Source organism: Acomys russatus, chromosome 31 (assembly GCF_903995435.1).
Source record: "Acomys russatus chromosome 31, mAcoRus1.1, whole genome shotgun sequence".
NCBI lineage: Eukaryota > Metazoa > Chordata > Mammalia > Rodentia > Muridae > Acomys > Acomys russatus.
Genome location: NC_067167.1, coordinates 35,752,439 through 35,775,300, shown reverse-complemented (window position 1 = coordinate 35,775,300; position 22,862 = coordinate 35,752,439). Strand labels below are relative to the sequence as shown.

At 41.3% G+C, this 22,862-nt stretch overlaps 1 protein-coding gene across 1 annotated transcript in view; it reads left to right on the top strand.

Moving 5' to 3' along the window:
• Positions 1-21,598, top strand: part of Lgr5 (leucine rich repeat containing G protein-coupled receptor 5) — a 115,705-nt gene extending 94,107 nt beyond the window's left edge. The window contains exons 7-18 of the mRNA XM_051172996.1: positions 901-969; positions 2,489-2,560; positions 6,446-6,517; positions 6,664-6,732; positions 6,860-6,931; positions 11,197-11,262; positions 12,523-12,594; positions 14,815-14,886; positions 15,463-15,588; positions 16,760-16,905; positions 19,150-19,233; positions 20,446-21,598. Of these exons, the coding sequence (XP_051028953.1) occupies positions 901-969; positions 2,489-2,560; positions 6,446-6,517; positions 6,664-6,732; positions 6,860-6,931; positions 11,197-11,262; positions 12,523-12,594; positions 14,815-14,886; positions 15,463-15,588; positions 16,760-16,905; positions 19,150-19,233; positions 20,446-21,518 (1,993 nt within the window). The 3' untranslated portion in view covers positions 21,519-21,598. The remainder of the gene's footprint in view (positions 1-900; positions 970-2,488; positions 2,561-6,445; positions 6,518-6,663; positions 6,733-6,859; positions 6,932-11,196; positions 11,263-12,522; positions 12,595-14,814; positions 14,887-15,462; positions 15,589-16,759; positions 16,906-19,149; positions 19,234-20,445) is intronic.
• The last annotated feature ends 1,264 nt before the right edge of the window (positions 21,599-22,862 follow it).

Genomic DNA, 22,862 nt, shown 5'->3' with positions numbered 1-22,862 from the left:
CTCACTTTGTAGACCAGGCTGGTCTCGAACTCACAGATTCGCCTGCCTCTGCCTCCTGAGTGCTGGTGTTACAGGTGTGCGTCACTGTGCCCGGCTTATGTTATTACAGATAGAGAAATTATTTGAGGTCATCCTTTGTGACTCTGGGGAAACTGTACACTTCACATCCTTGCTGAGAGACCCAAGTATCACATAAACCTTTCCGGACACACATCTTGTTCTGGACTTCAGGCTGAGTGAGCCGTGGGCACTCCATAGCAGCCAGGAGCAAGGCAATTCTCAGTCCTGCTTCCTCAGTGGGAAAAGGGGAACAAGAAAAGGGATGCCCTAGGCCTGAGGAGTGCAAACACCCTCTGGCTACTCAGTGAACCAGGCCCCCATGAAGAGCTCCATCAGAAAATGAGCAGACACAAGCAAGCATCCCTGCTCCTTTAGAAGTTAAAGCTGCTGCAGGTCGCTTCTGTTCATTGGTGTCATGACTATTGAAAGGCGAATGTTTCCAGACCATCCAGGGCCCTAGAGATGGCTGAGCGGGTGAAAACACCTGCTACTCAACTTGAGGCATTGGGTTCCATCCCTGGAGCCCACAGTGGAAGGAGAAACCAGCTTCCAAAAATTGTCTTCATATTTTCACAAGCAAGCTTGATTCAACACACACACAGAGACACACACAGACGCAGACACACACATACACGAATGCACACACTCACACACACTAACTATAATAAATTGTTCTTAAAGAATTAGCAGGCAGCAAACCCCAGTAAACCCTCCCCTGAAAGAGAAAGAAAAAGGGCTTCCATGAATGATACAGGACCATTGGAATAGCATACTTCCTAACTTACCTTGTAAGTAGAAGTTTTAAATGAAATACTTAAAATAACATGTACTCATTTCCAGAGACTTAAACTATAATAACCTTGATGAATTCCCCACTGCAATCAAGACACTCTCCAACCTTAAAGAACTGTAAGTGTTAAGACAAGCTTGATGAATGAGCTTTTACTCTCTGTAAATTTATTTTAAAAGTGGTGTGATTATTATGTATAATGGCTGAATTTTTTTTAAGTTGAAGTAAATGATTATTAAGTGCACTTGAAATATATTTTAAGTGATTTCCAAAACCAAAACCATCAGAATTTTTAAATGTGTAGGTGGCCTCCCATATTTGTATGTAAAAACATATATTCTATATTCATATAACCTATACTCTTATTTTTCCTAAGTGACAGGTAGTCTAGTACCATTTACACTCTGTGTATATTTATAATTCTATAATAGAATTTAGTTATTTGTTAAATGTTTCTTTCTTTCTTTTATTTTATTTATTTATTTATTTATTTATTTATTTTTCCCGAGACAAGGCTTCTCTGTGTAGCTTTGGCTGTCCTGGACTCAATTTGTAGACCAGCGTGGCCTTGAACTCACAGAGATCCACCTGCCTCTGCCTATGCCTCCCAGAGTACAGGGAATTACAGGCATTAGCCACCACGCCTGGCTTTGTTAAACATTTCTATGAATCTAGAAATTTCTGAGTTGCATAAATATAGAATTGTATGAACAAAATTATGTGTTCCTTTTATAGAAATGTATGCCTTCACATATATTTTATTATATGCATTATTCCTCAAATGCTAGGTGAGCATTACTTAATCTTTTTAGCACAATTTCACTAAAGGTAAACTACCTTTTGCAATTGACTGTATATATTGTGTTTATAAGTAGCTTTTCCTTTTATCTAAAAAGATGACTGGCTTCTGTAAGTACTGTCCTAGCACTTGAAAAAACAAAACAAAACGAAAACTGGGACCTTATTTCCACAAAGGAGATGGATAGAGTAGGCTGTTGATAACGAAAAGGACATTGTGGGTTCCAGCTCAGAGAATCACACATGTATAGGCTGAGAAGCTATTGACAGGGAGCTGCAACCTACTGACGTGCCATAGAAAACCCAACATCCTTGACTCCACCTCTGCCATTTAGGCTGCTTTGTTGTTGCCTGTGGCGCACTAAGCATCTTACTCTCAAGGAAGTTCCTTAAATCTCTCCTTCACTGCAGTTTAAGTCAATTGTCCCTTATCCCAGCTTTAAACAGGGAGCGGATCTTGATCCTCTCTCCAAAGACAGCTCCCACTCAAGCTGTTACGCAACAGTCCTCTGCTGGATATCAACAAAGGGATTTCCCTTTTATAATGCTACAGCCTGTTTTCATACAGTACGGGCAGGATTTGCGCAGCCTCTCTTCCTCCTTCAAGATGAGAGCATGGGATTTCCTTTGTTCCTCTGCGGTCAGTGAGGACACACATACAGTTCATGATGCCGGGAGGAGTTACCTGTACCCTGGTTACTAAAGATGCTCCTTATGGTTACAAAGTAGGGCGGCACACACACACATACACACACACTCACACATATACTCACACTCACAGTCACACACACACACACACACACACACATGACTTTCTTTAACATTTTTCTCTCTTTCTAGAGGATTCCACAGCAACAACATCAGGTCAATACCTGAGAAAGCTTTCGTAGGCAACCCTTCTCTTATCACCATGTAAGTGGCCATTGTGCTCTTTTTACTTGTCCTTCCTTGGCATGTAACAGTTTTTAAATGTATTGCACATTTAAGTATGATATCACTAGTGCTATGCGTTTGCCTGAGGTTTTTGCCACTGTCCATGCAATAATATGTACAGAAGTGTACACACTGATATATGTCATCGGGTTTTAACGAAACACTGAAACGATACTAAAGATCGGTATTTCCAGATCTTGGTGTCCTTTGCCTTACAGCGGCCGTCTCCAGGTGTCTGGTCATCCTCCACAGCTACTCTTACAAGTGCTTTTGGTTACCTGTATTTTGCTGGGAATAAAACTGATTTTGGAACATCCAATGTTAGATCACTTAGTCATTCAGGAATTCAACCCAAGTGCTCTAGAAAAATTAATTATTATATACAAAAAGGAGGTCTTTGCAAACGATTTACTTAAACTGCTGTGCGTGAGCTTTGTTTGGAAGGAATATCATCTTATGCTATTCATTTTCCATCTATTCATTCACAAGCCCAGGCTTCAGTCACACTTAGACAAAACTGGTAATTCTAGAAAGCTGCATATGTTTTAGAAAGGGGAATGTAAGGGCTTATATATTATAAAAATAAGATAGATTTATAATCAGAAAGTATCTATAATTTCGTTTCACACTTACTAAAGATAGAACATTTATTACGTACCAACATTAAGAAAATGAAAATATGTAACTAATTAGGTTGGCTTTTAGATAAAAGATGCACGTAGGTAGGTTTAGAAATCCATACTGGCCTTAGTAAGCGGTCTCGGATCTGTGATAGAGAACATTAGAGTAAAGTCAACCATTGAACCTGGCTCTAAGGATGCAGTTTGTCATCTTGTGCTGACTTAGTAGAGAGGCTTTCCGAAACCATGTGGCATTTGTCACAAATGAGCAGGAACCACACTTGTAGCCTTGACAATGCGGGGGGGGGGGGAGGGTTTGGAGGGGGAAGGGGGTGTTGACAGCTAACCATCCATCACCTCTGCAACGCCCTGGCAATATTTTGGCAAACCAAGGCCTTTGAATTCTTTTGCGAATAAACATTCGTCGTCATTAGAGAGCATTTACATATTAAACGATTACTGAATTGCCTTGGCTCTGCTGCCCCTTCCTTTTCAGCCCCGAGGCCTGGTGTTTAATCAGTCTTTTGGCATGCTAATGCATCGTGAGTAACTGCTCTTTGGAGGCCTCTCTTTCCGTGGTGCTGCCCACTTTCTCCTCACCCTCCTGCTTCCCTCACACGTGACTTCCCATCTCTTGTCACCGCCAGCCTTTTGGCACAGCCGCCTCTTGCTCCAAGCCCCTTGTCAGCTGGTGACCTAGCCCTCGTTTTTTACCTCTGCAATCTCCAACCTATTTTCACCCCCCACTTCACTAACTCCTTGGTTAGCGCATTGCTTCTTCTTGGTACTTCCTAGTGTAGATGAGGTAGATGGTCTCCAGTCACCAGCGATGCTTGAAACAGGAACCTGCTTGGCACACTGTTGCTATGTAACAGACATCCAGGATCCACCTATTTAGATTAAATGCAAACTCCTTACCAGGGCATTCACAGATAACCTTCCTAACCTGCTTCCCCAAACCGCTCCCCCCCCCAACCCCCCAAGATTGCCTTAACCCGGCTAGGCTAAGTAAGCTGTGTTTGTACAACACAAAGATTCCATTCCTGCATTTAAATGATTGGGATTCTGTCATTCCTATGGCATTTCATGAATATTTTTACCCTCCCCGCTAACAAATGAGGGCGCTGTCTCCAGAGAACTCCAGAACTTTTCATGTGTAATGGTGATTCTTCTGCTGTGCGCACACAGGCACGGACAGTCCTACCTTCCCGACCTACACATATTTGCACATGTGTATGAGTGTAACTGTATGCATGTGAGGATACAGTATGGTCAAGGAAGGTGTGCTACGAGGAAAACTCCATTTTAAAGCCCATATTCCAGTTGTCACTCTTTCTTAAGCCTTTTGGTTATTCTTTGAAAAGTCCATGCACGGGCTGGAGAGGTGGCTCAGCGGTTAAGAGCACTGGCTGCTCTTCCAGAGGTCCCGAGTTCAATTCCCAGAAACCACATGGTGGCTCACGACCATCTATACTGGGATCTGATGCTCTCTTCTGGCCTGCAGGTGTACATGCAGATGCAGTGCTCATATACATAAAATAAATAAATAATTTTTTAAAAAATAAAAAGAAAGAAAAGTCCAGACGTATTGGTGCTCTATCTTGATCACATCAAGCCCATTCCCCTACCTTCCTCCCACTCCCATTGCAGGAGTCTTTGTTTTGTTTCCTTTTAACTGTCTAATTGCAAGAGAAAGGAAGCGATAGATGGTAGAATCAGAAAGCACTTAGGTGTGCTAGGTAACAAACACGCCAGGTACTATGTGAGACACTGCACTTGCTTTAGCGTTTTCCAGTTGTTACACAAAGCCTATGACCAAGCGCATTATTATCTTGGCTTAAATGGAGGATCTGGGAGACAGTGAGCTTTCCTGGGTGTCTGAGTATCTGCACACCGTAGATCAAAGTTCTTGACAGCCCAGCTGCTTTGTCAGACAGAAGGTAAGGAGCTGTTATTCATTTGCTCCCAACTGATTCCAAGCTCTTTTAGGCAGGAATATTTTATCATTCCTCTTCAACCTCCAGCATTTAGAATAAGTTCCAATGACAGCCTCTTCAATGAACAAATTTTTACATCTCTGCAATGCCTACTTCATAGTTTAAGCATAATAGACACTAATTAAGGATTTATTATATTTAATTAAACTACCCCAATGCCTCAGCTAAGAAATCATTGTGGGCCTCCACTAACAAAGCAGTTCAAATATATTTTGATTACATTAAAATGTCTATAAAGCAAAATGTTCTTTATGTTTTAATAATGTCTCCCGTTTTAGAGTCATAATTCATTCAAGAAATGTCTTACATTAGGTAAACGCAAGGTATATCACTTCTTTTCAATAATCTACAGTCCTTTGTATGTGTTATGATAATTATATTCAACCACAATAGATCTTCATGTAGATTAGATAGATAAGTAGATAGATGATAGATAGATAGATAGATAGATAGATAGATAGATAGATAGATAGATGTATATATGTGTGTATACATATAAAGAGATAGATAGATGATAGATAGATCGATAGATAGATGATAGATAGATAGACTAAATTGCAACTTGAATTATGTTTTTGACTGAGTATTGAAAGTGTTGGAGGGAGGCACAGTCTTTAAGCACAGTTAGTCAATTCACGTGCTTCTTGCTTCTCTACTTAGTAACCACTGTTCATACAAGCTCTGCTGTGCAAGTGTTAATTTTTTTCTTTTTATTAATCTCGGAGGCTAGCATACAATGTATGGTTTTTGCCAATGGCATCTTGACTCATTGTCATCATACTTTGTTCTAAATCATCCTCCTCCCCTTTAAATTTTGTATCGTAAAGATTCCTTACACAAAATCTTAGAAAGCAAGCTAGCGCGATGGTTTCAGCAGGCTAAGGCCCTTGCCTCTAAGCCCTAACAACTTGAGTTTTGATGTTGGTGACCCATATCCACAACTTTATCCTCTTACCGCCACACAAAGAACTCACATCCACAAGCTGTCATCCTATCCCCACGTGTACAGTACGGCATGCAGTGCTGTGCATGCACACACAAATAAATAAATAAATAAATTTTTTAAAAAACCTCAAAATGTAAGTGAAAACACCTTTGACGTTCACTTGAAACTTAGTAATAGAGATGTGACATGACCAACAAATACAGTCAATAAAAGCAACAAATGTGCTTTAGGATACTTGTTGATACATATATTCTCTTGGCCATCTGCTTTATTATAACACATTGGTGCTTGGATTTTTCAGACATTTCTATGACAACCCCATCCAATTTGTTGGAATATCTGCTTTTCAACATTTACCTGAACTAAGAACACTGTAAGTGTCTATTATTCTTAAATGCTGTCACCTCCCAACCTGTAATATTATTGCTGCAGCTTAAAGTACTTTGGGGGGAAAAAATGGTAGTAAAAATGGCCCCTTTCTACAGCCTTCTCCAAATAACACTTACTTATTTCTCCCAGGACTTTGAATGGTGCCTCACAAATTACTGAATTTCCTGATTTAACTGGAACTGCCAACCTGGAAAGTCTGTGAGTAGAACCCTTCGCTTCTCCCAGAACAGGCATTAACTTTGGAGCTGATCAACATCCATGAATCAAAACATGTCAGCGTGTGATGTGGGAATGAAAGAACTATGTCTGGCTTGTGTTTTAACAGGACTTTAACTGGAGCAAAGATCTCATCTCTTCCCCAGACCGTCTGTGATCAGTTACCTAATCTGCAAGTGCTGTGCGTATCAGTAAGGCAAGAATGTTGTATAAACAGGCAACTTCCACTTAGGGGCAAAATGGCAGGCAGGCTTTCAGCAGTCCTGGAAATGAAAAGAAAGTTCTTTCCTCGAAGGTCTCCCGAAGGTCATAGTCCCTCCTTTGCCTCCTTTAGGCCAGGCTCCCAGCCATAACCCTGGTAGCCATGATAGCATATCTTTGTTTTCAAGTGCAAACAGCTGCCCATTAGGGTTGTAGTTGGCATGCATTTCCCTTCAGAAAAATGAATATGAGCAAGCCAAAAAAAAAAAAAAAAAGAAAGAAAGAAAGAAAGAAAAAAACTCCTGCATTTCCTCTTCTAAAGATTTTGCAGAATAGAACAAAACAGCATAATTGATTAACACCCAAATTAATGTCAAAAGTAAAGTTATCAAACGGGCACTAACCTTGATCTAGACACTAAACATTGTTTGATTCAGTTATGGAAAGTGTGTCCTAATGTTCCACCTGATAGTCAATCAGTTTCAATGTTATTTCTATTGCCTCAAATCTCATGTGGCCCCTGCCTTTCCCATGTATCATAAAAAGTAGTTTATAGGCATTTCAGTAGCCTTGTTTTGGCATTCTGCTTTGGTGGTTGGTTGGTTGGTTGGGTTGGTTTGGTTTGGTTTGGTTTATCTGGTAAATCCACTCAACCCTATTGCCCTCTCAAGCATTGTTGGGACTTATTAAAAGGATCTTTACTAGCTTTTAAAATGGTTCTTCTCTTGTGGAATTCACATTTATCACAGTTAGCCAGCAGTTATTTCAGCATAGACTTCTCTTATTAGCTGAACCAGCCTAGTGCAGGTGCTCTGTAGGATGGGACTGTCCACTGCCTGATTGATCCTGCCCTTTGTCATGGTCCCCAGTCTACCCTGTCGCTGCAGATGCTTAGTGATATGGTGTTCAGGAGCAGCACACAGTAGGCTTTGCCAGTCACATATGTCTGAAAGAAAGCATATACAGCAAGCCTTGTTCCTATAGCCCACATTTCCCCATTTCCCAATAAGGAGTTGGCTACAGACAAAGGAGCTAAGAATCCTGGGTACATTTATCAAAGTCTTGTGTCAAGAAAGCAACGGAATTTTTGTTTTATCTATTTTTATCTCATATGCTCATGTTCATATGCATGTGTTGGTACACTAATGTCCTAGCACGCATGTTGGGGTCACATGACAACCTCAGGTATCGGGCCTCACCAAGAGCAGCCAGTACTCTTAACCACTAAATCATCTCTCCAGTTCAGTATTTCCATTTATTAATGAACCTAGTAGAGAGTAGGCAAAAACCATCTATATTCTCCTGCTTACTGGTTTTCATGGCTAGCATAGATCAGTGCCATAAGAAGGGTTTCATACACTGTAGCTGGAGTCAGGGTTGGAATCATGTCTGTCTCCTCTTTGCTACCTAGGGAACAAACAGTAAACAGGCAGATCCAGGACTACATAAATAAGTGAAGGTTATTTGGTACACCAGCTAGGAATGAGGGCCTCAGAGTATGGTCTCCTGGCTCGACTTCAAGTTCCCTAGAAAGTAGCTAGTACATTATCTTTAGCAGGTTCTTTTTCCCTCTGGGGTTCAGTTTCCCCGTCTATAAAATGAAAGAGCCACTTAGTTCAGAAGGTCATCATAAGGAGTAAACAACACATGTCAAGTCCTTAAGGCAGAATTCAGGGCATGGTAGGTGTTCGGTCAGTGTTGAGTCTTTAATACTTTTCATATGTCATTACTCTTTCTGAAAAATAGTGCTTCCTTTTCTGCTTCTTCTTCCTCTCCTCCTCCTTCTTCTTCTGGGTGGGTGGTGTTTGAATGTGTACATGTGTGTCCATACATGTGCACATGCATATGGATGCTAGAGGTCCACACCAGGTGTACCCCTCAACCACTCTCCACCATATTTTTTAATGTTTTGCATTTATGTACTTGTGTAGGTGTGTGCACACATGTGTGCCACCGAGTATGTGCATATAGAGAGCAAAGGGCAGCTTGAGAAAGCTAGTTCTCTCTAACGCACATTCCAGGGGCCAACCACCTTTGCCTCCTGAGCCATCTCACCAACCCCTCCATCTTAGTTTTTTTTTTTTTTTTTTTTGGAACAAGGTCTCCCCACTGAACACAGTCATTGGCTAGCAACCCCCAGGATTCTCCTACCTTGGCTTTGTCACAGTCACTTTACTAACTGAGCCATCCTTCCAGTCCAAAGACAGTATTTTTTTTTTAAGCCAGCTGTGGTAGCACAAGCTTATAGTCTTAGCGGTAAGTCATGAAGAAAGACTGCAAATTGGAGGCCAGTTTGGGCCACAGGGAAACTCCAGAACAATCTGGATGACATAGTAAGTCTGTCTCAAGTAAGTAAACAAGCAGAAAAGATACTATTTCTTCTTGTTGGAGCTTGAAATATGCGTATGTACGTACTGATACGTTAATGATAATGTCTTGCCATTTTCAAAGTCCCTTCCACAATATGTATTCGTTCTTTATGACATCCCTGAAAAATACCTAATGCAGGTAACTTTTTTTTTTAAGGAAAAAAAAAAAAAACAACAACAAAAAACAAAATCAATACATGCTCAGGCCAGCATATTTGCCAAGAGAAGCCTACTGGTTTTTGAGACTAGAACACAGGACCTTTACTATAGGGTCTTATGGAAGCATTGGTCTGAGAGCTACACTCCTGTGTGGTTGGGTTGCTGTTGTTCATTAACATATGAGATTTCCTTGTTTTTATTGTCCCCATCTTGATTTACCTTCCTAGAAATCCCACAGTCCTCTATTGTGGGCTACATGTGTGTTTTCACTTACCAGCTGACAGTCTTACACAAGTCACCCCATTCTGTAGGAGGACACCCACGGCGTCGCTGTCATAAGGCGATCACAGAATTCAATTTAAGTAAAGCTATAAATATGGTGCCTCTGTTTGAGAAATGCTTGGTCCACATTAACCCTGAAATCACTATGTCTTTGTGTACAAGGTTTTATATACTCTATACTAAGACATATGTGAGAATGAGAAAGCAGCCTGATGGTTCAGCCTGTAATCCTAGTCTCTGGGGAGCCTAAGGCAGGAAGATCCCAAGTTCAACACCTGCCTGAGCTACACAATATGAACATAAGAAACACTGGGCTCCCTGAGCATCCTGAAGAAATGAATGAATTGAATCATTATCATGTTTTGCAATATGTGTTCATTTTCATATAGTCATTACTTTTCAAAACAACATGGCATATGGTTAGATATGTATATTTTGTGTGACATACGAGTTTTTCATTTGTTTGCTTTGGTGAGTTTATTTTTTATTTAGAGGAAAGGGTGTAATCTTTTAAACTTCTAATATTTATATACAAATTTGTAGTTTATATACAAATTTATACTTACAGACATCTTCATTTGGATTACTTATGTGTAATAATTGAAATCTTCCTACATAAAACCCATTTATTCAATAAATGTAGGACTAGTTGATCAATTATATGGATAGAATCATTGAAAAGCCTCTTAGAAAATATTATTGATTTTTTTCAGTTGTTTTGGTGGTTTTAAGAATTAGAATCTAGCATGAAAATCATTAGCTGATCAGCTGATAACTTCTAAAACCTGAGACAAGATTTTTTTTTCCCTCCATGTTACTTATCTACCAGTTTTCTTTCTTTCTTTCTTTCTTTTTTCTTAACTTTCTGCAAATTACCATGGCTTGTTTTAGATTAGCTATATTACAATATAAATATGTCCAGATGTTTTTGTTATTCTGTAATTTGTTGAGTTTTGGCTGAAGCCTCTTAGATTTCCCCCCTCATGGTGATTGATTTCAAAGTGAGTGCTATGTTTTGAATGGTTGGGTTTTGTTTTTAAGTTGATTAAGAAAGAACCAGCAGTGACTTGTGTGAGCTGGAGAGGAATAGCAGCTTCCAGAGACGAGGTCCCAGTTACTTAATTTAATCTATACTCGTTTCAGTAAGATAATAGCTAGAACATTGCAGATCATCACTAACAAAATAAATAAATTCATTAAGTAAATTACTTAAATCAATTAAAGAAGTATAGCAGTTACATTTCAGTAAATATTTGAGCCTGTTGCCTAATCCAATAACACTTGTGTCTACCTGCTGCATGTCAGGGCTGTGGGTTGCTCTGAGCCTGCCTTTGAGGAGCATAACATCTTGAGGGCTTTGAAAAGAAGAGGAAGATGTGTTTCCTTAAGATTAATGTGTAACAGATTTTTCTCTTTTGCACCTTTTGCTTTTCAGAGATCTGTCATACAACCTGCTCGCAGGCCTACCCAGTTTGTCAGGATGCCAAAAACTTCAGAAAATGTATGTCTGTGGAAGTCTCTAAGTAACTCAGGGGGAAAAAAAAAATCCAAAGCCCAAACTCACTTTTTTCAGGGTCATTGGTTACTCTATCCTGTGGCTTGGTAACAACACATTGGCATTTAACCCTTCTACACACATGAGGTGTGAGAGCAGAGAGTGCCTAGACAGTTGGGGCATGGTGCCTTTCTCACTCATGTACTGTGGTATCAATGTTCTCCTTTGTTTTTTGTTTTTTGTTTTTTTCAATTCACCATCATAGGGAATTGAGTGGGTCTGGAATTGGGAACTTTCCCTTTTTTATGCAGACAAGGTCTCCTGTAACCCAGGCTGGCCAAAAGCTTACTATGTAGGTGAAGCAGGCCTTGATCTCCTCTGCTCTCAACCACTTGTAACTCCAGCGTGAGGGGTCCAACTCCTTGGGCCTCTACAGTAGCAGCACTCCTACGCACAGAGCCACACACAGACACATAATTAAAAATTAATTTGACACTTCTGAAGACCTTCAATGAATACAATAAGAGTTTAGGAAATGGGGGGACAGGGAGGGGAGAAATGTCCTCAAATATGTCTTTGTATTATTGTTGTTGATGGGGGGGGTATGTATGTGTGTGTGTGTGTGTCTGTCTGTCTGTGTCTGTGTATGAGATGGGTGTGTGTGTGTGTACAAGACCACACTTGTAGAAATCAAAAAACAACTTTGTGAAGTGAGTTCTCTCCTTCCAGCCAGAGATTAGCGGGGAATCCAAGTCAAGTCGACAGGCTTGTGTGGCAAGCACGTTTACAGATGAAATCTTCCCAGGGGTCCCGGTTGTTTTGTTTTGTCTTTTGAGAAAGAGTCTCATATATCCCAGGCTAGCCTCATAGCCAAGGCTGACCTTGATCTTAGGATCCCCCTTTTCCACTTCCAGAGAACTGGAATTACAGACACACGCTATCACACTTGGTTTATCCAGTGCTGGGGACAGAACCTGGACTTTCATGCATGCTAAGCCACTGTTCTTCCCGCTGCACGATGGCAGCATGTGTAGGCTTTGTTTTGTACTCTCTGGAAGCAACCAGCTTCTTTGAATGTAAAAATTGCCTTGTTTTTATTAAACAAAAGCCCATCTCTTGATTGAGAGACAGTCACACTTCCTGTGAGACAGTCACACTTCCTCTGCCTCTTTGATTAGTGACATACAATCCCTAGTGTAGAAAGTTCTCTGAAGTCTGTTGGAAACATTAACTCTGACATCTGTCTTCGGAATTCCTTCTTTTCAGTGACCTGCGCCATAATGAAATCTATGAAATTAAAGGTGGCACTTTTCAGCAGCTGTTTAACCTCCGATCTCTGTGAGTACCAGCTCCTGCACCCCCACAGTGCTAACTATTTCTTTCGGCTGGACCGCCATGATTTTTTCACTATGTGCTTTTACTGTTGTACTACCATACATGTTTTTTCTGTTATTGAAAAAAAAAAAAGACATATTTTGATCCTCAAAGTGTCCAGGGGGAAAATATTTAAAGTAGTGAATTAGTATTCAGATACAGTTTGTACAGTTTTAGTCAAAGTACACATAAGATAGAAACAAGTAGATCTCTGTGAGTTTGAGACCAATCTGGTCTGTACAGAAGGTTCCAGACTAGCCTGGGCTATGTAGTAAAACCCTGTCTCAAAAAAAAAAAAAAAAAAAAAAAAAAAAAAATCAAAATAGGAGTAGTAAACTTGTAATTATGCTGTTAACCAATCCTCTAAAATGCACTTTTGATATTAAAAAAAGGAAAGGAGGCCAACCTACTGAAAGGCCTGGAGAACAGAGCCTGGCAATCTGTGTTTTGGCAAACCTACTATGTGTTCAGTACAACTGTACTAGAAAACCCTTATGTTTCTCAGGCAATCAATATGTAAGTATTTAATTTTGTTTTAAGAGTTAAAATGTTAGAAGTAGTTCAGTCTATGCAAGCATGAAGACCCAAGTTCAAGTCCTGGATGCACAGGAAAAGCCTGGAGCGGTTGCACCCACTTATCATCCCGGCGCTGGCAGGGCAGGGATGGACAGGTGGGGCCCTGAGGAGCCAGCTTACCAGCGGCTAGCCTAGCCCAATGAAGCAAGCTCAAGATCAGTGAGGACCCTGTCTCAAAACACATGGTGGATGACATTTGTAGAGGACACCTGAGATAGTATTCTGGCCTCGACATTCATGTGAAAGGAGGAAATTCCCTTTAAAAAACAAAACAAGGGCTGGAGAGATGGCTTAGCCATTAAAGGCTAGGCTCACAACCATAAAAAACAAAACTTTCACATGGCAGTGTGACTGTTCTATGAATAGCCTTACTTCAATTCACTTGGCGGGAGTCAGGCCCAATGTCATACACTTATCTGAACCTAAAAAACACTGCCTCTGATCACCTCCAATGTTCTCAGCTGCCCGATTACTTTCCTTAATGTCTTAGACGTTCAAAAATTAAAATCTCAGTAGAAGAGGCCTTTCTAGCATTTACAAGACTTTGGAGGCTTTGATCTCCAACACCAAGGAAGAGAGAGAGGAAGTGAAGAGGAAAGGTTTTTTGTTTGTTTGTTTGTTTTCTGAGACAGGGTTTCTCTGTGTAGCCTTGGCAGTCCTGGACTCACTTTGTAGATCAGGCTGGCCTCGAACTCACAGCGATCCACCTGTCTCTGCCTCCAGAGTGCTGGGATTAAAGGCGTGCGCCACCATGCCCGGCTGAAGGGGAAGTTTTAAATTCATAGTTTACTTTTAAAAATATGGAAGTTCTTGTCTCTGACAAGAATTATTTCCAAGTGTGGTGGCACACACCTTTTATTCCCAGCACTCAGGAGGGAGAGGCAGGCGGACCTCTGAGTTCGAGGCCAGCCTGGCCCACAAAGTGAGTCCAGGACAGACAGGGCTAACACAGACAGAGAAACCGTGTCTCGAAAAACAAAAAACAAAAACAAACAAAGAATTATCTGGAGTTTTTGTTACCAATTTATTCCTGCTAAATTACCTTCACTCTGTCATGTATATACAGCAGGTAGATTTCATTTCTCTGTCAAATATTTTTCCTTGCTTTGGAGGATTTTGTTTCTAGCACTCTTTCCTTACATCTTGCCTGGATATTTTACTGAGAATTTTCTTGGAAACATCTGTTTATTTGGGGCCCTGACATGTATAGGTGGTGGGCAAAGGTCATTGGTTGAGTTTCACTGTGTCCCCAGGATCATGTCATAATTCCAAATGTGCTTTCTTGTGAGAGGAAGTCTATCTGCACTCATCTTAGAAACGCCATAATAAGATTTTACATCCCTGCTAAAGTCAACCTTTTGTAGCAAGAAAAGAATAAGAAGCAAAGTATCTACTTGGTTACTTCCAAAGGGGCTGAGCCACAGCTGTGTCTTTAGTTATTTTGTGCCACCATGTCTTTATTTGAAGGAAAATATAATGAGCTGGCCAATCCTCATTTGGCTAGAAATTAAATCGCGTAGTAGATATCGGATACATATGATAAAATGCTGTGCGCTCCTTTGAACATAATCCTCTCATTTGCTTTTCTTCTTTAAAAAACAAAAACAGGAATTTAGCGTGGAATAAAATCGCCATTATTCACCCCAGTGCATTTTCTACACTGCCATCTCTCCTAAAGCTGTGAGTATTTCATTTCTTGTGTATGGGATATCTTTCAATAATTAGGGACCATGTAGTTAGTGAAAATGGGAGCTGTTTGAAGTCATTCCCAATGTACAGCCAGTGTGCGGTGTTCTCCCTGCTGCCTCCTGGCCAGGGAAGGTCCCCAGCTCCTCCAGGGCCACAGGAGCCCTTGTGCGTGCAACTGGGGCAGCTTGTTCAAGCGACAGCGTCCATGTTTGCTGAGCAACCAGGCAGAATGGAAGAGAGGAGGAGGGGAGCGCACTCCCAAGCCTTTCACTAGATCTTCCCATCACTTTTCAAATAGACGCTTATTTCCCCTTGATTTTAGATGCCCCCACTTGGCAAAATGAGGCCAAGTATAGACACGTCCGTCCCCGTTCCCCCCCCCCCCCCGTAGTTCTGATAGAAAAGCTGTCAGAAACTAAAGCCGAAACAGTTAGCTTTGCCATGAAAAGAAAGGAGCCTGCTTGGAAGCTTTTATTGAGCAGGTTACCGTCTTCGGGCTGCTTTTGTAAGCAGGAACGTTTCGTGCTGCTGTCGGCTACTAAAAGCCAATTGTTTGATGTTTTGCAGGGACTTATCATCCAACCTCCTGTCGTCTTTCCCTGTAACTGGGCTGCATGGTTTGACTCACTTAAAATTAACAGGGAACCATGCCTTACGGAGCCTGATACCATCAGCAAACTTCCCAGAGCTCAAGTGAGTTTGTCATTACAACTAACAAGGTACATTTGTGGTCATGTGAAAGACTAGACGTGCTAGAGCGGCTTCTACACTGATGAGGTCAGGAGACCCTTATGAATTGCATTTCATGCCGTCAGTCCCACTCCTGCAACACTGTTAGGACAAGCCTCAAGTGGGAAACTGTCTTCCTGACCACTTTTCCTTTCCCTCTCAAAGACGCTCCCTGGGGGGGGGGGGGCGGGGGGGGGGCTGGAGAGGTGGCTCAGAGGTTAAGAGCCTGACTGCTCTTCCAGAGGTTCTGAGTTCAATTCCCACTAACTACATGGTGGCTCACAACCATCAATAATGTGATCTAATGCCCTCTTCTGGCCTGCAGGCAGAGCCAAGCACTGTATACTTAATAAATTTAAAAAAAAAAAAAAATGCTTCCTGGGACCGTGGAGTTTAAAAAGCACTGATCCATGGGATACATACGGGGCCATGTCATTAAAACAACATCGTAAAAGAACTGCATTCTGTCTATAATTTTTCATTTACCTAGCATGTGTATGTTCTTATAAAATGGACTGAATTAATGCTTGTTTGAGGAAGCAGTACTCTTTAAAACTGCCATGCTTATCAACAAAAAAGGAACATCCTAAAGGTTCTGTATATTAAACCACAGTACTATCTGCATATTTTTTTAAACAGAGAAACTAATAAAGCCCCCAAAAAGTAGCACGGAAAAAAAGAAAAGTATATCCTAAAAATGCCACCTTACGCAGCATTTTTTATGTTGTTCATTTCTAGACTTTGCTTTACATAATTTGAGTTATTAAAATCTAAGTATGCATAGAAATTAATGGTATATTTTAGTTATTTAGCATAATTTTGCCATAACTCTCCAACTTTTTTTTTTTTTTGGTTTTTCGAGACAGGGCAACCATTCATTTTTTAAACCATTATGGAAAATTGTGATCATTTAAATCACACCACTCAACTTCCACAATTACAAACATTTCATGATGGTAAATTTTAATAACTATGGTTCTAATGAACACCTTTGTGCAAATAGCTTATTTCTTGGGTTATTGATTTAAGCTAAACTCCAAAAGTAGAATCACTGGGTGAAAAGATAAGCATTGTGTTTCATGATCCATCTTTTTTTAAGGTGTATATTTTTTTGTTTTGTCTCCTCTCTCTAAAGGATTATAGAAATGCCTTATGCATACCAGTGTTGTGCATTTGGGGTGTGTGAAAGTGTCTATAAAATTTCTAATCAATGGAATAAAGGTAACAACAGCAGTGTGGATGACCTTCATAAGAAAGATGCTGGGTTATTTCAAGTTCAAGGTAAGACGGGCTGTCAGGGTGAGGAAATTGTGGCCAGAAGGGTCTTGAAAAGTTATTAAACAGACTATCTAAAGTTCAGGAGTCCCTGTGTAATCACCCAGCAAGTGGAGAATCAACATTACTTCTTAAAGACTCACAAAGACACAAAGAATTGCCACCTATTCTATGGGTGAATTCTTGGCATTTTTTTATAATTAGATCCTCCTTCGCATACACAGTGCTTCCTATCTCAATAGTGATTACCCTATCAGTATTTCCATCCTTTTTTTTTTCCCCCCCAGATATCCTTCTGTACTGCTTTTTCTTAAAAGAGAAAAATCTATGCTTATTTTTCTGGTCTGGAGAAAGGGAGTGGGTGGGCACACATTTTTTTTTATTTCCTCCGTATTTCAGCAAAAGGGCCTAAGAATTCAGTTTCCCAACCAACTAATTCTAACTTGTGTTCTTCTAGTCCCCCACAGGGGTATCTGTCAGGAAGGTGAAATGAGATCATGTCTGTAAAAACCCTTGGCTTTCCTTGCAGTAAGACGTTACTTAAACAGAAAGCAATGTATCTCCACCACACCTGTGGGGAGGAAGAGGCGCCTTGGGCAACACCCCCTCCACTCCCTGCCAACCTTGCGAGTTTGCACAAGGTCTCACAGAATAGCTTCTCATTCTTAGGGCCTTAGTGATTTGTTGATTCCAAAGTGTAATTCAGCCTGTCTGCAAGTTTCCTTAACCTTTCCACATGCCTATTAGCTGAAGAAGCTAATAGCCATGTATGTTTGTTGGTTTGATTTAGGTCACACAGCATATATCTTGCTCTTCCATTAGTTTTGCCTCTTCCTGCCCCGTCAACTATAATCTCTTCTATGTTTATTCATTAAAAAATTAAAAATACAGAGGCTATTACATTCCAGACACTACATCAGCCCTGGGGGCCACATCATGGCACTAATGTCCTGCATGGAGTCTATTTTCAAGACCAGTGATTCTCAACTATGAGCCCCATGTTAGGATAACACCAAAGGTTTTGAAAAATTGGTGATGCCAGAGATGGAGAGGTGGCTGAGGGAGTAAAGAGCCCAGGTCAGACCTCCAGCACTTGCATTTAAAAAAAAAAAAAAAGACAAAAGAAGACGTGGGCTATGGCGGCCACCCTCTGTAATCTTAGTGTTGTGAGACCCAGACAGGAAATAACCAGAGGATCAGCTGAGTAGGTGAGCTTCAGGTACAGGGAGACACTGTCTCAGAAGAGAAAGGGAAAAAAGAAAAAAAAAAAAAAGAAGAAGAAGAAGAGAAAGGGAAGTGATTGAGCATGCTGACACCTACCTATGACATCTATGTGATGCTCGTGTGCATAGAGAGGCAGAAACAGAGACAAAGAGAGACAGACAGAGACAAAGAGAGAGAGAGAGAGACTGAGAGACAGAGACAAAGACAGAGAAAGAATTGATGCCTAAATCTTACACAAAACCAAGAAAATGTGCATTAGGAAAAGTGTATCAAATTAGTTCTTTATTTTTTCCTTAATTTTATTTATTTATGTATTTTTTATTTATTTGGATAATTTTCTTAACCAAGCACTTCATCATTAATTTGTCTCTTGTGATGCCTCCAAAACTGATTTTCCATCTTGTGGTCAGAGAAAGTAGCCTAGAACATCTGTACTGTGGGAGATTAGGTCACTCCTCAGTTCGTTTTAAGGAACATTTCTCTGAAGGGGTGCTGGAGATCACATGTAGGGCTTTAAGCATGCTAATTTATTCTATCACTAAGCTATATCTGAGGTTCCCTAGAAAACTGGGTAAAATGTGGTCCCTGCACTAGATTTAGGTCTATGGAATTTTATTAGCACACACTCCAGGGAACAGCAGAATCAGTGGGCTTGGGTATTTTAACGTCAAGTACAGGCTTGTTGCTCCTCACCCTCAGTTGTGCTGAAGCACTGCCAGAGTAGACTGAGTAGAACATCAAGGAACCTTGAGATAGGTTTCTCTCTGTAGCCCTTGCTGTCCTGGAACTCACTCTGTAGACCTGGCTGGCCTCAAACTCAAGAGATCTGCCTGCCTTTGCTGGGATTAAAGGCATGCGCCACCCCCGAGCGGCTAACAAGGAGCTTCCTAACTGACCTGCAACAAAGTCTTGCCTTCATTTCTCTTTGTGATAACTCATGTCTTGAAAACATCCTGGGACTCCTCTCACGAGGTTCCTTGAGTAGAAAGACAGAACTAACCATTCCCCGATTTCTCACTCCTTCAGATGAGCGGGACCTTGAAGACTTCCTGCTTGACTTTGAGGAAGACCTGAAAGCCGCCCCTTCAGCACAGTGCTCACCTTCTCCAGGTGAGAGGCCCATCAAAACTGCCCTGGTGCCAAGGACCCACTTGAACTCTGAGGCTTTTGACTGTTGTGGCTATACTTAGGAAGCAAAATCTCTGCCACCTCATGGCTCACCACTGTCCCTGACCATCAGAACTTATAAAATACAAGCAAGCTTCAATTCCCTAGAGCAATCTCCATCCACGACTAGAACTTTTGTGGAGAACTGTTGATTCAGGATAATACAAACTTAAGAGTTATCATGCACTCAAAGGCATACATAATTTAAAGGCAATATTGCTACTTAGCATGGAGTAGTAACCCATAGCATTGTTTTGTATAATCAATAAATTTTCAATAACTTAGATCTTTATAAATTTAGATCTATAATGCCCATGTAAGGAATGGGCATTTAGCCCAAGAATAAATTGTTTAACATGCTCAAGAGTCTGGCCATGTGGAGTGTGGTGATGCATGCCTTTAGTTAGTCCCTACCGTACACTTGGCAGGCAGACGCAGGCAGAGCTCATTGAGCTCAAGGCCTTCCTGGTCCACATAAATCCAGAACAGCTAGAGCTATGTAGAAAGACTCTGTCTTTTAAAAAAAAAAACAACTGTGAAAACAAATAATACGCAGATGAGTTTTTTAAAATATTCAGTTCATTAAACTGTTATTCCTATTCTTAGAAGAAAATTAAAGGTGGGTAATTTAGTGGAGAAAAGACAATGATTAATAATTTATTTCCAATAAATGTGTTCCTTGCTCCCTGAGATTTCCATAAAATGCACACTCCTGCTACCTGTGTCTCATGTGGACTACTTCCCTAGGAGTCTTGGACGGGGGGAGCTGTGGAACCATAGAAGCCATGCTGAAAGTCTTAGTGAGAATTCAAGATGCTCTGGCTTTTCACACTGCCCACGTTGCTGTATCTTGGGATTGAAGTTTTCCATTTCTATTCTTCTGTGTATCCTCCGGGGATACAAGAGCCTGGGGCATCAATGGGTCAGTGCTATGGAATCTCCAAGGCGGTCCTCACATTTGTTTAAGAAAGAAGAATGGACTGGGGAGATGGCTCAGCTGTTAAAGGCTAGGCTCACAGCCAAAAGTATAAGAAAGAGGAACATACCATGTGGCCACTGTGGTTACAGTGCCTGTTACTGATCTCTGTCTCTTGACAAGTTTGCTACATCTGTCAACCCAACCTGACACAGCTTCTCTTTTCTTTCCACACTCAGGTCCCTTCAAGCCCTGTGAGCAACTATTTGGTAGCTGGCTGATCAGAATCGGAGTGTGGACCACAGCAGTGGTGGCACTTTTCTGCAATGCCTTGGTGACTTTGACAGTGTTCAGAGCCCCTCTGTACATCTCTTCTATAAAACTGTTAGTCGGGGCGATTGCAGCAGCGAACATGCTCATGGGGGTCTCCAGTGCTGTGCTGGCTGGTGTGGACACATTCACATTTGGTAGTTTTGCTCAACATGGTGCATGGTGGGAGGATGGCATCGGCTGCCAAATCGTTGGTTTCTTGTCTATTTTTGCTTCGGAATCGTCCGTCTTCCTGCTCACTCTGGCAGCACTGGAACGTGGGTTCTCGGTCAAGAGCCCTTCGAAGTTTGAAATGAAAGCTCCCCTTTCTAGCTTGAAAGTGATCGTTTTGCTGTGTATGCTGTTGGCCCTGACCATTGCCATGGTCCCTGTGCTGGGAGGCAGTGAGTACAATGGCTCCCCACTCTGCCTGCCCTTGCCCTTCGGGGAGCCCAGCACCACAGGCTACATGGTGGCTCTCGTGTTGCTCAACTCCCTCTGCTTCCTCATAATGACCATTGCCTACACCAAGCTCTATTGCAATCTGGAGAACCTTTGGGACTGCGCTATGGTGAAACACATTGCCCTGCTGCTCTTCACCAACTGTATCCTTTACTGCCCCGTGGCGTTCCTGTCCTTCTCCTCTTTGCTAAACCTCACGTTCATCAGTCCTGAAGTAATTAAATTTATACTTCTAGTGATTGTCCCACTCCCTGCATGTCTCAATCCCCTGTTCTACATTGTCTTCAACCCCCATTTTAAGGAGGATATGGGCAGCCTGGGAAAGCAAACTCATTTCTGGACCAGATCCAAACACCCAAGTCTGCTGTCCATTGACTCCGATGATGTTGAGAAGAGGTCCTGTGACTCAACCCAAGCCTTGGTAGCCTTTACCCATGCCAGCATAGCCTATGACTCCCCTTCCAATTCAGGGTCACCACCAGCTTACCCAATGACTGAAAGCTGTCACCTTTCTTCAGTAGCATTTGTTCCGTGTCTCTAGTTAATATTCTGGAAGAAAGTTTTTATAAGTTGGAAACCTGAAAAAATGATTTATGTCAGAGGAGTAGCTTAAAAAAAAAAAAAAAAAGCTGATCTGAAGCTGCCTTTAAAACACAAGTAGACAGCCGGGTATAGTGGCACATGCCTGTAATCTCAGCACTTGGGAGGCAGAGGCAGGAGGATCTCTGTGAGCTCAAGACCAGCCTTGTCTATAAAACAAGTCCAGGACAGCCAGGGCTACACAGAGAAACCCCATCTCAAGAAAACAAACCACACACACACACACACACACACACACACACACACTGATCCCTTGCTCATACTTGACAGCAATGATGATAAGTCTAAACACTGCTTGTATAATTTGTTCAGCTAAGAAGCAAATCCATCATGCTACTTAGCTGAACCCAATATAGAAAGGCAGATGGCAATGCTCTTCAGAAAAGAGACTCCTCTCCAGTTTTAATTGTATCCTCTTCAAACTTACCAGCATCGTCACTAGTAGCACGAGACTCGATGAGTATATCTAAGCCCACAAGTTCCTTTTTTAAAAAGGTAGAAGTTTTAAGGAAAAATAAGGATTTCTAATGGGCTCCATTGCCCACAGGATTTCATGCTAATGGCCACACAGAGATGCTTTTGTGTCCTTTGCCTTTTGTCTGAAAGTGTCCTTCCAAGACACCCAGTTTCTTGGATGGATAATATGAGACGTTTTTAACTCATACATAAATGTAAGATACCAGGTTTTATAAACAAGCACTCAATGCATCCTCCTTTGATGAAATAAAATGGTTACAGGTTTTTTGAAAGGAAAATTAACTTAAGTTGTTCCTAAAGCAATTATATCTAGGTGACATTTGGCTTATCTGATTAATTTTTAAAGTCCTGGGGTCTAAAGCACAGAAAGTCCATTGCCAGCAGTGGGCACACCAAGAAAGGCTGTGTGCAATCCTGGGGTTTGAATTTGCAAGCGGGAGCAGGCTTTTGGCAAGATGTTTTGTCATTGCTTCAAATGATTGTGCATGATCAGATGCTCAGATGCGGGGCACAAGTCCACTGTGTGACTTCACACAGCCTACACTAGTAGCTCTAGTGACAAAGTGACAATGCCTTGCAACACTGTAGACTCGACAGAAACTGGGCAAAGTATTATTCTTTCTATTTGGCTTGACTTTGGCTGTGTCCTTTTCGGATCAACTACTTGACATGAAGAACATTATTTCTCTGCTTATTCCATATTAACACGGGTGTTAGATGTTTTAAATAAAATTGTACATTTGAAAAGCGAAAGGGTTTATTCTTAATTTCCATGATCCCTCAGTAGCTTCATTGCACCCAAACCAAA